General features: G+C 38.4%; 2 protein-coding genes across 5 annotated transcripts in view; one reads left to right on the forward strand and one right to left on the reverse strand.

Moving 5' to 3' along the window:
- c7h5orf49 (chromosome 7 C5orf49 homolog) overlaps positions 1–1,344 on the forward strand; it is a 5,601-nt gene extending 4,257 nt beyond the window's left edge. The window contains exon 3 of the mRNA XM_027133868.2: positions 1,065–1,344. Coding sequence (XP_026989669.1) covers positions 1,065–1,244 — 180 coding nt within the window. The 3' untranslated portion in view covers positions 1,245–1,344. The remainder of the gene's footprint in view (positions 1–1,064) is intronic.
- Positions 1–15,904, reverse strand: part of adcy2b (adenylate cyclase 2b (brain)) — a 56,313-nt gene that overhangs the window by 1,549 nt on the left and 38,860 nt on the right. For 2 of the 4 annotated variants that reach the window (XM_047816621.1, XM_027133866.2), the window contains 10 exons: positions 14,224–14,355; positions 12,449–12,565; positions 8,245–8,429; positions 6,539–6,623; positions 5,860–6,018; positions 5,379–5,525; positions 4,547–4,654; positions 3,948–4,062; positions 2,046–2,170; positions 1,274–1,850 (listed from right to left, as the gene is read on the reverse strand). In XM_047816621.1, the coding sequence (XP_047672577.1) occupies positions 1,698–1,850; positions 2,046–2,170; positions 3,948–4,062; positions 4,547–4,654; positions 5,379–5,525; positions 5,860–6,018; positions 6,539–6,623; positions 8,245–8,429; positions 12,449–12,565; positions 14,224–14,355 (1,326 nt within the window). In that variant the 3' untranslated portion in view covers positions 1,274–1,697. Of the gene's footprint in view, positions 1–1,273; positions 1,851–2,045; positions 2,171–3,947; positions 4,063–4,546; positions 4,655–5,378; positions 5,526–5,859; positions 6,019–6,538; positions 6,624–8,244; positions 8,430–12,448; positions 12,566–14,223; positions 14,356–15,904 lie in introns of those variants that run through there. The other 2 variants (XR_007143584.1, XM_047816622.1) reach the window with 2 other exon arrangements.

Raw genomic sequence — 15,904 nt, forward strand, 5'->3', positions numbered from 1 at the left:
GTGTCTGCCTAACTGGCTCGTATAGCTGCTTGAGATGCTCGATATAAACTCACATCACAGCTGGTGTAATATGTCCAGTGGATGAGTAATAACTCCATTCCAACAGGACATGTCCCTCATTCTTCCCAGAAGTGTATTGTAGATCATCCTCGCTGTAGCTGCTTCTTTCTTTTCTCAATTGAATCAGCTTGTCCTTGTCCCACAGTAAAAATGTCCTTTTTAAAGGACACATTTTTCAACCTATTGTATAGCATTTACCTATTTTGTTCAAGGCACTTTAGATTTTCTAAACATTTTTGAAGGCTTCTATGAACAATCGTGTCATGAGAGCCTTCTATTTTCTTGATGGACATCATTTTATCCGTGAGCATGATGAATCGAAACCCTTGTCTTAACACTACTCTGTCCTACTCTCATACATATTGACCATAAATATTCACCCCCTTGAGCTTTTCAGTATTTTTAGTTATGACCTAGAACCGAGATGGACTTAACGTTACCATTTCATATTCACAATATATCCAACACTTGAACAGCATATTACTAATTACACTAAAAAGCAGACTATTTTTTTTTTTTGCATAAATATTCACCACCTTTGATCTACACTCGGTAGAACCGGGACTGGTCTCTGTTGGCTTTGCACATCTGGATCCTGATTTTCTTGCTTGTTCTTTAGGCCAAATTGATCAATGTTTGTAAGATTAGATGCTAATTTTGGACTTTCTTTGTTTTTTTCCCATCTGTCCAACAGCTCCTTTCAGCAAAAGTTCTGTCGTGGTACTCATTTGCCAGCCAAAAGAATTAACATCTGCTTAAAACTGAGGAAAAAAAAACTTCCTTTCTCTTATTAAGGAACTCACACCTCTCTTAGAGATGGGACAAAAACATTACACCACGTCAAACCCGTGCAAATTTAACGATTTCTTTTTGTGTAGCATTTTGAACACATTTCTGTACAACTTTTTATTTCTAATATATATATATATATATATATATATATATATATATATATATATATATATATATATATATATATATATATGACCTTCTCTCTTTCTTAGGAATGCTCCAGACCTGTACCCGTGCTCTCCTCATCCGAATATGGCCGACGACCGCCGCTGCCACTGGACAATCTGAATCGCCAGTTTGCTCGTGTTGCTCACATACGCTCAGAGTTTTACAGAAAAAACGGCATTAGCAAATCAGTGGAGGAAGGCTATGGCTCGGTCTTTCCGATTTGAGAAAAAAGAACAAAAACAAAGAGCACATCTTAATAGCAGAGCTGAATGTTTTTATTGTGATGATTACTGCAGCTGATATAAATACAAATATTGCTCATCAGTTATCGTGCTCATGATTGTCAAGCTTTTTTATTTGCAAAAGCTCACATGTATAAATGGACACAGAGATGTTTGTATAGAAACTCTTTAATGGGTAAGAAAATGGCAACAACGACACACACACACACACACACACACACACACACACACACACACACACACACACACACACACACACACACACACACCATACAATCCGTGGTGAGAAACAAAGATCTGTGTACTGTGGTTATTACTAGTTGAGATGAGGTTTGCTGTACAAATGTCCCTTTTGTGTGTATGTTTTGTGTGTGTGTGAGAGAGAGAGAGGGAAACAGAGAGAGTGGAACAAAAAGAAAGAGCGAGATGAGACGGTCAAGGCATTACAGTTCCCTGTGATAAGGATCTGCTCATCTCAGTATGTACAAAGAAAGTTTTCAGGTCACCTTTCCCCTTCACGTTGATGATCCCTCGACACGAGCACATGTAGCCCAGTGTCTGCAGGATCCGACTCGTTTCTTCCGTCACCTGGAATTTAACAAGAACATAATAATCGAATGGTTTAAATGTAACTAGAAATTATGCTTTTTTTTATTTTAGACATCATTAGACTTTCATATATTTTGTGAAGTGATTAGTATTTAGATTTGATTCATTCTCAGTATTGAGCTTGAGAGAAAGAAACATGACAATATGGCTTATTCTAAGCAGAACAAAATGTACCTGGATTTTTCCCAGAACCCCCGTGCTTTCCATCCTGCTGGCCACATTCACCGTGTTACCCCAGATATCATACTGCGGTTTTTGTGCCCCGATTACCCCTGCAATTACGGGGCCGTGGTTTATTCCTGACGAGAATTAAACACATGACTTGTTAATTTTCGTGTTCTGTTCAGTACTTATAATGGATGTAATATAGTAATACAATTCTATAATCGTTTCAAAATACAGTTCTTATAACATGATCTTATAACATAGTAAGATGAAATATCTGAAGCAGAAAGTGTCATTTTATATATAACGGCACAGCTTAGACAATAGTTCCAGCTGTAACATTAAAAATAGATTTGACTTATTGAGCTTGTTCGAATACATTATTGTTCCTATAGTAACAGTTCACAGGGACTTGTATGCTGGAAGTTCTACATAAGAGTATAATAACAAGTGGATTAACAAAAGGTGTTGTATAACAAAAAAAGCATATAATCACTTTGGATTTCTGTGGTGATTTCGGTTTATTTTGGAAGATTCTTTTATTTTGGAAGTTTCCAGTGTCAGAGCTTTGGTTTTTTTTCTGCTTAATTTAACAGTATTTCAATAAATAGATCTGAAAAAAAAAAACAACCTTCCACTGCTGCTGTGTGCAGGTGGGAGTGTAATAAAAGACCCAGGGAATGTGACTAAATTTAGAATCACCTTTTTGCTTTCGGACTCCAGATATTTTTATTCAGTTTATATACAAGTAGTTCGTTTCTGTGATGTGAATATAATCTGCGCATGATTTTTTTCTGTTGGTTATTGGTCGGCACCCTGCTCTACTCCCAGTAAACACTTTAAATGGGTTATTTTCGACTGGAACAGAACAAAAGGGTTTTAAGGTCTTATAGCTCTGTGCTGAGCTTTGATGATGCTTTGTGCCAGTGGACTACAGTGCTATCTGATTACCCATCCTGCATCCTGAGAGGGCATGAACCCAGATGTATGACAGCCGAACAGACATCATTTACAGTGAAATGGTCAGTAATGAAGCTACAGTATATGGTGAAGAAATCTCATGACCATCACAGCCATGTGTGGTTCTTTATCCAAGTTGAAAGCACAGAATTGTCTCTGTATGCTGTAGCTTTACAATTTCCCTTCACTGGATCTAAAAGGCTCAGACTCTTCTAGCATGACAATGCCTCTGTGCACAAAGTCCCTAAGCTCCATGAAGACATGTTGTGTTAAGGTTGGAGTGGAAAAACTCGAGTGTCCTACACCTATTGGGTGAAACACAGACTGAACCTCAGACCTCCTCACTCTTACAACATCAGCTTCTGATCCAACTAATGCTCTTCTAGCCAAATGATCACAAATCTCCACAGCCACAATGCATCATCTAGTGGATTATCCTTTCCAGAAGAGTGGAACATTGACAGATAGATTCATTGATAGATAGAATAAATCTGGAATGGGATGTTCAACAAGCAGTGAATATTGAATGTAACTTGTAACTTCTTTCCGTTTTGGCAAGTGCAAGTTAGAACAGAATAAAACATGAGACCGACTGCTATTATAGAAAAATAGTTAGTCTTCTTGTTAAATGAATTAAACACTGACACTGGAGACTCCAGACATATGGCAATAGACCTATTTCTAACTAAAAGCTTCATGACATAAAGGTTTATAAAAACACATTTTTAAAATTCGGTTTATTATTAGCCTTTGATTATGTGTCGTGTTTGTGGTACAACGAGCTGTAACTAGAGAAGCAATAACATATTAGTAAGAGGAGGAGCGTGTTACAGCTGTAACTATTAGAGCTGTGCTGTTATAGAAAATGATTTCACTCCTTCAGGTTGCAAAATTCAACAGATCAATTGTATAACCCATCTGTGAACCTGCTTGGACATTTCTCTTCCTTACCCACACGCATCCTGAAGTCATTGAAGGAATGTTTATTAATAACATCAAGTTTCCCCACCAGCGCGAAGGCAAACTCAACCATCGTGCCAATGTGCATGTACTGCCGGTCATGGTCCTTAAAAAAACAGAACGAGATTCAAATTCAGATCGAAGTTAAAAAATGTTTGAGCAGGATTTTCCTGTCCGGTATTTAGAAGGCTTTGGCAATATGAATCTCGATATGATCATGCCAAGAAATAAATTAAATTGTCATGTTTCCCATGCGGTGGCTCTAGGGTTTAAGACTCTGGTTTGTTGAGCAGAGGATCAGGTTTGAAGCCCCAGCACTGCCAAGCTGCCACTGTTGGGCCCTCGAGCAAGGCCCTTAACCCTCTCTGCTCCAGGTGTGCTGTGTCTTGGCTGACCCTGCGCTCTGACCCAACTTTCAAAGTTCGAATATGCAAAGAAAGAATTTCACTGTGCTTTAATGTATATATGACAAATAAAGGCTTCTACGCTTCTAATCAGAATGTTCAGCACCAAGGACAGCGGCAACAAACGCACAAAAAATAGAGGATAAAAGAAATGGTTTTTAAAAGCATCCAGTAATAAAAACTCACATGTGCATAATCCTGTCCAGGAGGAATGTTTAGTCCAGTCGCAGCCATGTAAGTGCTACCGATGGTTTTTATCTTCTCCACTCCACTGAACTTGGGTTTGGACAGTAACTGGCATTAAGAGAGATTTGAAGGGACATTATAGAGACATGCGTAAGGCTTTTCAAAAACATTCATAATGATTAGTAACAGTAAATACGACATACTGTATGTATAATAGATTGCAAATACATAACTGCATCATAATTGGCGGAAAGCTGTGTGAGAGAAAGGGGACATAATTCCATGACATTAACAAAAGGGAAAATAATTATGAAAAAGTGCACAGTGCATATGCACTGTCAGTCAAAATGTCATGTTTTATTATAGTTTAATCATTATAAAAGCCACAATTAAAGAAAGCTAAATCTTTATGGAACTTATTAACTGCTCGCTCTCAGATCCTCAAATGAACTTAAATGAGTTGACGCTTGCAGGGTAAAGCCGTAAAATCTGTACAAAAAATAAACGTATAAAACTCTGCCAACGTTAACTGGTAAGCATAAATATGTGCTGCTGGTGACTAATAAGAGTGCTAAAGAGTTTGGCTTTTGACCGAGTTATCTTTATTAATAGCTGTTTATAAGAATTTAGTTCATGCTGATGTTACCCCAATATAAATTTAAGTAAAAGATTTCCACAAAAATTCATATAAATACCAGCTTGTGGTTTGAGAGAGCACTGACGGCAGCTCGACCCTACCGCGTTCATTCCTCATGCGCAGTTTCAGAGCGTAATTGAAACCGAAAGCGACAGCAGTGAGATTTACAGTGAGTGTGTCAACAGCATCCTGTACCTCATCAAAATCTGCTATAATCTCGTTGAGGAGCCTGAGACACTCCAGTCCCTCCTTGTTCACGTCCGACTCTGTGTAGAATTCCTTAAAGTCTGGGATGGAGGCGAACATGACACACACCAGATCATATGACTGGTGGTAGAGATCCTGAAAAAAAAAAAGAGAGATAAGATACCATTAGCAAATGCGGAGAGGAGGGATGAGGCATGATGGCAATGATTTTATGAATTAGCGATCATGCCAAATGCATTTACTTGAGTGATACGTAATCAGGGTGCTGAGTCGATGTCCCTACACTGATGATGAACAGCAATGTTTTTCTGTATTATTGATATAATTACATTGTGCTCATATTCTGCTTTAGGTATCATATACAGCAGGTGCATCTTTTCCCACTTCTCAGGTTCTCAGCTTGAACAAATGAATGATGTTATTTAGTAAGTGTGTGTTTTTTTTTTTCATCTGTAATGATTTTATTTACCTCATTTTTCCAGTTTCGACCCAGAAAATGCTCGGCAACGTGGGCCGGAAGAACATTCTCTAGCAGCACGCGGTTCAGGTTCTCCATGGTTTCGATTTCCTCACACTCCCGCTTGAACTTGTTCCTCCACAGGAAGTCTAACCTACAGTAATATTCATTCTGTTACAAGAAAAATAGAGACAACTCAATACACACCCATTAATTCTATACAGTACATTGGTGACCTTTCTCTGGTATATCAGGGCATCGTTGTGAACAAACGACATCAGACCTAGACTTTAAAGGTCACTGCTGTAATTGGTGGTTGAGTTCTGCTAGTTTTCACCAGAAGTCTGTTCCTGCCCTTTTTTAAATATTTGCACTCCTCTCTTAATGTCGTGACATTATGTGCCCCTTATATTGTTTGGCTTTGTGCAATAATAGAATAAAATGACGACTAGCGTGACTAGACTCAGAAGACTGACTGCATCTGCTATGCTTCTGTATTATAATTAACATACCGATAAGACACACACGGCTATCCTGAATTTGTAAAAATAAAAATAAATAAATAAATAAATAAATAAATAATAAAGCCAACACTCCAAAACTAACAAGGGACGTTTAGTTAAAGGGTCGTGCTCTATAGAACGAGTATGTTGTACTTCATTAGTATGTTGTGTTAAAAACGGCGACTCACCTGCCTCGCTAGCACAAGCAGCGTGACAAAGAAGATGAAAAGCGACACAGAACCCATTGTCTTCAAGTCTTTCAGAACACCGGGTCTACAAAAACAAGAAGAAAAAAATAGCAGTGAGAAAAAAAAAAAAAGCGGGTCGACTAAAGGGATAGATCGTTTCAACAGCGCCTCGGGTGGGTTTGATGGATGTGGGTTTATAAGTGCCTCGGTCAGCAGAGCAATATCAGAGACACAAATCTACATAGGTCTTTTTTTTACCGGATGCCGTCTCGGAGTCATCTGTAAAGAGAGTGTAGGAGAAAAGCAGGATGAAAGAGAGGTACAGTAAGAGAGAATGCACTCGATGACATCTTCTCCTCAGTGGACCTACTGGAACAAAGTACTTCCAGGAAAAGGAACAAGTGACTGTTAATTCATGTAAAAGTAAAACAAAAACCCCCCAAAAAAGTCATCAAACTTATCAGTCAGTTCCATAAGTATTGGCACTCTTGGCAATGCTTGTATGAATATATCGTCTAAAATCTAATTCTTTCATATCTCACGTTAAAAGTCATTGTTATCCAAGAACAAATAACAGACTCCCACCACAAACAAAACCACATAGGCATATCACAATTGTAGTACTTTATGTAGCTTCTTTCGCCAATATTATCAGTCTTCTCTTGTAATGCATGATTAGATTGGATTGAGAATTAAGACCATTGAGATCTGTTCAGTTCATCCCACTTGCATTTTAAGGGGGGTTTAGTTTAGGTAGCGGGGATTACTCATTATGTCAGGAGCTTGATTCTGTGGTTTTTCTTGTGTAAATTAAAACGCAAGTTTCAACCATGAACCAGTTGCAGCTTCTTGGTAGATGTTGCCAGATTTTCTTTAAAATCCCTTATTACTGTACATTAAAACCGTGGTGCCAAGTATCCTATCAAGGTTCCCGAGGTTTTTAGAGGTCAAATCTCCTGAAAGGATCACAGATGCTTCGTCCTGTTTAACAGCAGGGATCAGGATCTTTTCTGTACGGTCATAAGTCTTTTTTACTCCAAACCCACTTTCGGTTCTTGTTGCTCAATAACATATTTTGCTCTCATTTGGGACTGCAAAACAAAGTTCCAGCAGTAAAAAAGCTTTCTTGTAGTTTAAACTTAGTGATCCCTTAAAAATACTATGACCTCCTGCTAATCTAGCAAAAAAAAGTGGAAAGCTTTGTTTGACGTTTTGGTTAGTTTAAAACTATGTAATCAATTGGAGGGTCTGGGGAAAGTTTGTGGATTGTTTACTGCTGCGTTTGCAACTTTTTTCAGTTTTTATTCTGACTGTATTTATATTGTACTCGGCGTTTCGGAGGACAGACGTTTGCCTGCATCGCTCATCAGACACCAGAGGTCTGAACAGTAAAAAAATAAGAGTGAAGCAGAAACAAATGAAGACAAACTGACAGAAGGAAATCGAACTGAGTAAAAGATTTTCACAAGTGGTCTGGCTTAAAGAAAAGCAGTTTAAATTACCTGTGCAGAACCAAACAGCTCTGCTGTCAGTCATCTGAAAACAGATCAATTCAAGGCAATATACAGTAAGCCTGCTATCTCAACATCTGTCACTCATAATCCTGAGACTTATTGAAGGTGCAGGGTTTTTTTATTTTGCTACCTTGTTAAACTGCCTGCCAATTTTCTGTCTCACTTCTGTGCTCCTGTGTGTGTGTGTGTTACCTGTCTAAAGGCTGGGTCTTATAGAGGGCCATGCTGTACTCATCCAGCACTGCAGCATGGGTCTGGAGTATGATGATGTTGTAGGCCACCACAGCAGCCAACATGATCACCATCTTCAGCTCGTAATTGATCCTCAGGAACACAGAACAGGAAACGAGTCCCAGGATGCAGCTGTAGATGAAGTACTGAAAGAGAAAAAGGCGACTAATCAAGTTTAATTTCTGAAAAAAAAAAGGACAAAGTGCAGTCCTGAATACTTTGTTGAAACCTGATCTGAATAATAAGCTACTCAGACAGACAGCTTCTAGAACACAGAGTCTGAGGCGGTTTGATCTAGTCGGGTGTTGTCATGGTAGACGATAAAGTACAGGCTAACACGGTTAAAGAAACACTCGAGAGTTTTTCATCCTAAACTCTATCCACTTCATATATAATGCATGTGTGAAAACCCTTCACATGATAAACTTCCTTGAACTAAAATATGTCTCTCTTCTGCACAAGTAAAGCTTCAGCATTTGTAAAAATATATATATATATATATATTCTAGCAAAAATGGAGAACTGTGAACATTTTTAAAAATCTGTATCTCATAACAGGGGGACACGATGGCTTAGTGGTTAGCACGTTTGCCTCACACTTCCAGGGTTGGGGGTTTGATTCCCGCCTCCGCCTTGTGTGTGGAGTTTGCATGTTCTCCCCGAGCCTCGGGGGTTTCCTCCGGGTACTTCGGTTTCCTCCCCCGGTCCAAAGACATGCATGGTACAGGGTGTATCCTGCTTTGATGCTCGATGACACCTTAGGCACAGGCTCCCCGTGACCCGAGAAGTTCGGATAAGCGGATTAGGATTGCTGAGCTGTAGGAGAACAAGTTGACAAAGCGTGACATTCAGTGTGTGAGGAAAGCAGACTCTCAGAAGAGAATTCACCTTTTAGAATGAAAGATATTTAAAGAATTCAAAATGAAATATATGGATGGCAAAGAAACAAACAAAACACATCAGCAGAAGCATGACAAAAACACGCTGAAGCACCAGAGCTTATATCAAGGTGAAACCGGAAGACAGGTCAAGGTGAACAGGATGTACTGTATGTCACAAGGAAGCGTGCAGGGGCTGACGGATAATGTAGTTCAAGAACCGATTCGTCAACAAAAATCGCGCCATATAGTTGAAAGACTGTCTGGCGTGATGACACGTCGATAATAGCTGAGAAATGTATCTCCACAGCTTGTATAGAAAGCAGGTCTTCTGCAAATGTTTTGTCTTATTGAGTAACGTCGTTTTCAAAGCAGCTTGAAAAGTCATTCTTCTGTCATCCCCCTCACCTTCAGACTAAATAATCACATTCATTATTACGTTCATACATTCTTTAATCTAAAACTGGCTTAATGACGACAATGCAGTATAACTCAGGGCCAAACAGACATATTTATTTATTTATTTATTTATTTATTTATTTATTATTTCAATGAACTGAGAACAAATACGAAGGAACAAACGGATGTATCCTCATTATTCAACACCTGACAATTGTTTTTAAAATGTAAAAACACATCAGTGCGCTTTGTTCTGCTGAATCTTTTCTTTACACGAGGAGCTCCATCATTCAGCATGAGCTCAATGTTCATCAAAACCCATTAAACCATCTGTGAAGCATGACTTCGATGTGACGCAGAGAATAATACACTGATGTATACAGTCCATTTCTCCAAAAAAAGGCGGTGATTTCACTCACTCACTCATTTCCTACCGCTTATCCGAACTTCTCGGGTCACGGGGAGCCTGTGCCTATCTCAGGCGTCATCGGGCATCGAGGCAGGATACACCGTGGATGGAGTGCCAACCCATCACAGGACACACACACTCTCTCATTCACTCACACACTCACACACTACGGACAATTTTCCAGAGATGCCAATCAACCTACCATGCTTGTCTTTGGACCGGGGGAGGAAACTGAAGTACCCGGAGGAAACCCCCGAGGTACGGGGAGAACATGCAAAATACACACACACAAGGCGGAGGCGGGAATCGAACCCTGACCCTGGATGTGTGAGGCAAACGTGCTAACCACTAAGCCAAGGGGGGGTGATTTTGAAGAGTTAATCGTTGCTTAAAATTTTTCAGCAATAAATGACATATATACTATATAAAGAAATCATTTTTAATCTTTTATAAATGAAGCAAAGACATAAGTAGAAACATTTATGTAAAAAACAAACAAACAAACAAACCAACAAACAAACAAAAAAGACCTGTGAACAGAATGTCCAGAGGAAATGCGCTCATCTTTCATATTCATCTTTCGATATTTGATCTAAAGCCTAAAGTCGCTAAAGGTGCAACACGGCTCATTTTTCTTCTGTCATAAAACACGCTCGTCTGAAGGTACAAGTATGTTCGAGGACTGGAGCTGAAAGCTTTAAAATCAATCGAAGAATATTCTGAGATCAATCCTAAAGGCAGTGCCGCGGACCTTCTCTTTGTAGTACTACTGTGCCAAAAACCACTCTCTAATTTGAAGCATCGCTGTTTGTTCGGCTCTCCGGCCTATACGCTATCTTTTCAAGGATTTGCTGTCTGTGTCTTTCACTTCACTGTGATTTGTTGTTGATTCACATCCTTTTGCACCCAAACAAATCCAATGGGCGACATGTCTATACGTCCTACACCTCTGTGTAGAGGACATCTGGATTTGAACTGATAAGGCTTAATATATAATAAAATGTCAAATAAAAATAAAATATATTTCCAAGACAAAAGCACACAGTAAAGTAAAATAACCAGGTGTAAATTCGTTTCTTGATAAAAATGTATTTTTAAAAAGGAGCTTTTTACTTTTTTCTCAGAGACCAAAAACAATGGAGTTTCCTCCTGCTGTTGTGTCCATGTTCAGTACTGAATGCCTTTATCATGTCTCACTTCACAGTGGTGCTTAATATGAAGCTCATATGAAAGTAAACACTCAGGACTTTTTAGTGTTTCATAAATATTTCTGTTTTCTAATTGCTGGATTGTATATTTATAACCACACCCTCCAGTGTCACCCAAATGAGGATGAGATTCACTTTTGCGTCTGGTTCCTCTTAAGGTTTCTTCCTCTTCCATCTAAGGGAGTTTTTGCTCACCACAGTTACCTCAGTCACCTCAGGATTATTCGTTAGGGATAAATACAAACACATTTAAATAAAAGTCTAATATTAATCTTAAATTTTTGTTGTATATTAAACTTTGTATATTAAACTTTTTGTATTATTTTTCTTATGTTCTTTAAAGCTGATTTGAGACAATATCCATTGCTAAAAGCGCTAAACAAATAAAACCGAGTCGAATTGAATTGAATTTTTCTCTAGATTACTAGGGCTATATACTGTATATATATATAAAAGTTACAAAAACTTTTTTTTCCACACAAAACTTCAAAGTTAATGTTGATATCAAACCAAGTTCTGCTCCCTGATTTCTTTATCCTAATCATCTCAAATGTGAAGGTGTTTCTCTTCATCCACTAAAATTCTGTGTAAGGTTATCAACAGAGGGAAAAACACACATCTCACACAAGACAACAGAGTCCTGACTCTTTATAGATCAGACTCACAGACAGAAAATCATTCGTCTGATCTGTTTAGCTCATATAAAAATTCCCACATGTCCATTCGGCCTGCAAAAAAAAAGTGTATTGACTGGTAAAAAGGGTTAAAAAAACGAACATAATTTATTCCCCCAAATCCTGTAGTTTTCATTTAGACTTGAGGCAAATCCCACAAACACCACCACCACCACCACCACCACCACCACCACCACCACCACCAAACTAGTGATGGTGTTCATAGCCTCAGGGACAAAAAGGTCCTGTTCTTTACAACTAAACACATTATTCCAGATGCAGTTCCACTGAATACTGGTGAGATTCAAAAGCTACGTTTTAGAAGAACTCTAATAGTGGACTTTTTAGATGCTTATGCATTTTTCATATATATATATATATATATATATATATATATATATATATATATATATATATATATATATATATATATATATATATATACACACACACACACACACACACACACACACACACATTCCTGGATTTGTCCAGACAACCATTTGTTAGCTAAGAAAAGAGGTTTTAAGTGGCTGTATCTTATCTGCTCTTATCTGATTGTTATATTGGTTTATTAATGAGGAATGAATAACTCACGGGTAAGTAGAACTTGTCTGAGGACTGAGTAGTTTGGCCATAAACACCGTAGACGGTCTCATTGGAGATGTTCATAGGTGCAGCCACTGGTGTCACCTTCTCATCCTCTAGAAAGAACTGGGCACCAAAAAGTGAAGAATATGTCACTTTTTTAAGCTCTTTATCTACAAAACATTTCCAGTTCTAATTCTGCTCAAAATATTTATCTGTTAGAAATAATGGAACCTGAACAATATCACTAGCAAAAAGACAGGTACACACACACACACACACACACACACACACACACACACACACACACACACACACACACACACACACACACACACACACACACACACACACACACACACACACACACACACAGACACAGACAAAAATAAGAAGTGACTGATTCTTCACTCAGAAATATCCATATATTATATAAGAAGGTCGGACTTTATTACAGAATTTGTTGGATTTTTTTATAAGGCGCCTTTGTTTCATTGAACTGTCCTGTCTGGATGATGATTTATGAAAAATGAGAAGCAAAAATAAAAGTTATTAGTGCTGTCTTTATATCTGTCTTTGTTTCATTATTTAATTATAATTATAATTATAATTATAATTATTATTACTACTAATTCATTAACTTTTTTTTACTTAACTAATTTTATACTTAAAATTATTTTATATAAATTATATATATTTAACTTTCTTTTATACATTTTTTTCTTTTCTTTTCACTACACAGTACATAGTATCTATCCACCCTGCTCCATGCCTCCCAGAGGATCTGACATCTTTTGTGCACCTTTCTGGCCACAAGCTTCAGAATCCTGACCACTGCACTCTGATTAGCTTTCTGGTTTTCTCTGCACTTTATTTCAACTAAAACGTCAACAGAGTGAAAAGTTTTTAGTGGTAAAGTAACAGATGTGTGATTGAACGCTATGAGAAAGGGTCTGTGGCTCTGCTCATTGGACTCGTGACTGAAACCACATCCTGATATTGTCAGGTATGGCCTTAATACTACACACAGAGTCTGTGAATAGCACAGAGAGTTATTAAGGCTATTCATGATGATGCTACTTATTGCAATGCACCGTGGGATTCATTAGTAAATACTCTCTACTCGGCTCTAAAACAGTCTAGCAGGATGAGCAGAGCTTCTCACGGCGGAGTCTGGGGAACTCCAGGGTTCAGTGTAGTGTAGCCTTGTGGTTAGTGAGTTTTGAAATGATATCGATTATTGAATTCTTATTCTTATTATTCTTATAGTTAATTATAATTAACATGCCCATGCTGGAGGACTTTTTAATGAATGTACATTTATAACATGTTCATAAAATAATTCTGTACTTAGAACAAGACCCGTTAAATTGATTTAGCAATAATGTATGGTATTAATTTAAGAGAAGCCCTGCACAGTATAGTGTAGTAAATAAGGACTTAAGATGGTGTGATAATGATGCAGAAGTATAACCTGAACATTTTAATGACTCTGCTGGGTTATTATTGTTATTCCGACCTGCATAAGCTTCTGCTCTTGCAGCGTCTTTTATGTGAACCGAACAGAAGCGGCAGCAGAACTGTGCTTGACGGCTGATCACTAGCAGCTCTAAGGCATTAGTATTCCTCCAGGGTTTTTCTGAGCAGCTGACTCACTGCTACTCAACATGCACAATGGTGGGGTAAGTGCAAATAGATGGAATATCATGGACCCCGGCGCACTCAAATCTCACCATGTGAAATCAGAGACCTCGGCTAAGCCCTCCGGCAGTCACGAAACTCACCATGTTGAAGACGGCCATGACGAGGACGAGCGCGGTGGTTGCCATGGTGAGGACAAGCCGGACGCAGGGCTTGTTGGCACTGAGCAAGGACGAGCTCGGGAAGAGAGAGCAGGAGGTCACGCCACCCGATCGCTACGGCAACAAGGAAACATATTTGAACTCCCACTAATGTCATTAGCATATTTGCTCTTCTGCTAAACAACAAGATTACAAAATATCAGATGTACAGTGTGTGTATTTGTAAGATAATAATCAAAGGGTCTAAATCCTATCTGCATTTCAGTTCCTGATTTCAATCATCTGATAGTACACAATAAAAAAAATCATAACATCCTAAAAAATATGAGGCAATAGGAGACACTTCAAACGTGCTGTATACCACATCGCATTACATATGCAATTCAGAAAGTTTTATAAATCAGATGCTGATCCGTTAACAAGGGATTCGGTTCTATTTTCGTAAAAATATGTTCTACTTTCACTACCCAGGGACAAGCTGGCCTTTTTCCTCCCCTTTTATGCATCTGATGTTGTGTCATGTTTGACAGCGCGCTGCTAAACCTCACTCGGACCATCTGTTCATGTCTGAAGCTCACCATTCATAGTGACTGTGAGGAACGAGGCTCTTCAGAGCATCAGACACACCAAGAGCATGAAAACGACTAAGATCTGATCACCTGGGACATGTGAACGTCAGACGTACGCTCACTGAGGTACCCGCTTGAGCTTAGACAGATTTGGTTCACAGAAGCGCAGACGGAGTTGTAAAAAAAAAAAGAAAAAAAAAGCAGTATTAATAAAATAAAACGGGAGAAGTGTAAACCATGTCACAAAGCGCAGCATGAATGAAAGCACCATTCATAACGTCAAGCTTCTTTTTTTGGAATTAAACTTTCAATTTTTATCATACACAGGAAAACACTAGAAAGCAAACTAAGCAACAACAATACAAAACAAAACAGGATACGTGAACAACAACACACAACTACAAGGACTCGGCTATCAATACACACAAACAACTGGTTTAAATGGGGAGATAATTAAAGAAACCTAAGGCGGAAGGGGATAAGGATCAGGTGGGGCAAACACACGTGAGCAAGGCCCTTAACCCTTGATTGCTCAGTTGTATAAAAAAGAGATAAAATGTAAGCTCTGGATAAGGGTGTCTGCTAAATTATGTAAGTGTAAACGTAGTGCCACTGTCACAGTTCAGAAACTTATACTTATGTCTTTGGTCACCAAAGATAGCCGACAAAAAAGTTCTGTCGGTGTTGGAAAAATTAGGAATAGGAATAAGCATAGGAAGAAAAAAATTAGGACAGTTAGAGATATGAGAATAATAACTTGTTTACATTTATAAACGTCCACGTGCCCGTCTCCTTGTTTTGTGAGTTATTATGAAACTACGTACTGTATGCTAATGGTCAGAAAAACATCCTTACACCTTAAGCTCATTTTGAAGGATGGACATTTCATGCTGTCCTCTTTCACCCAGCCACATATTCGCCTACCAGCTCCTGGCCTTCACATTTATAGTTTTCTCTAAATATAATATTGCTACTACTGTGCCAGAATAATGTTATCAACAGCGAGCAGTCACTTTCTTCTTTCTCTATTGTAACAAGATCTTCATAGTATAATTCGATATGGAGAACACATTATCACACAGACTGTCAATAAT

Source organism: Tachysurus fulvidraco, chromosome 7 (assembly GCF_022655615.1).
Source record: "Tachysurus fulvidraco isolate hzauxx_2018 chromosome 7, HZAU_PFXX_2.0, whole genome shotgun sequence".
In the NCBI taxonomy this organism is placed as follows: Eukaryota; Metazoa; Chordata; class Actinopteri; order Siluriformes; family Bagridae; genus Tachysurus; species Tachysurus fulvidraco.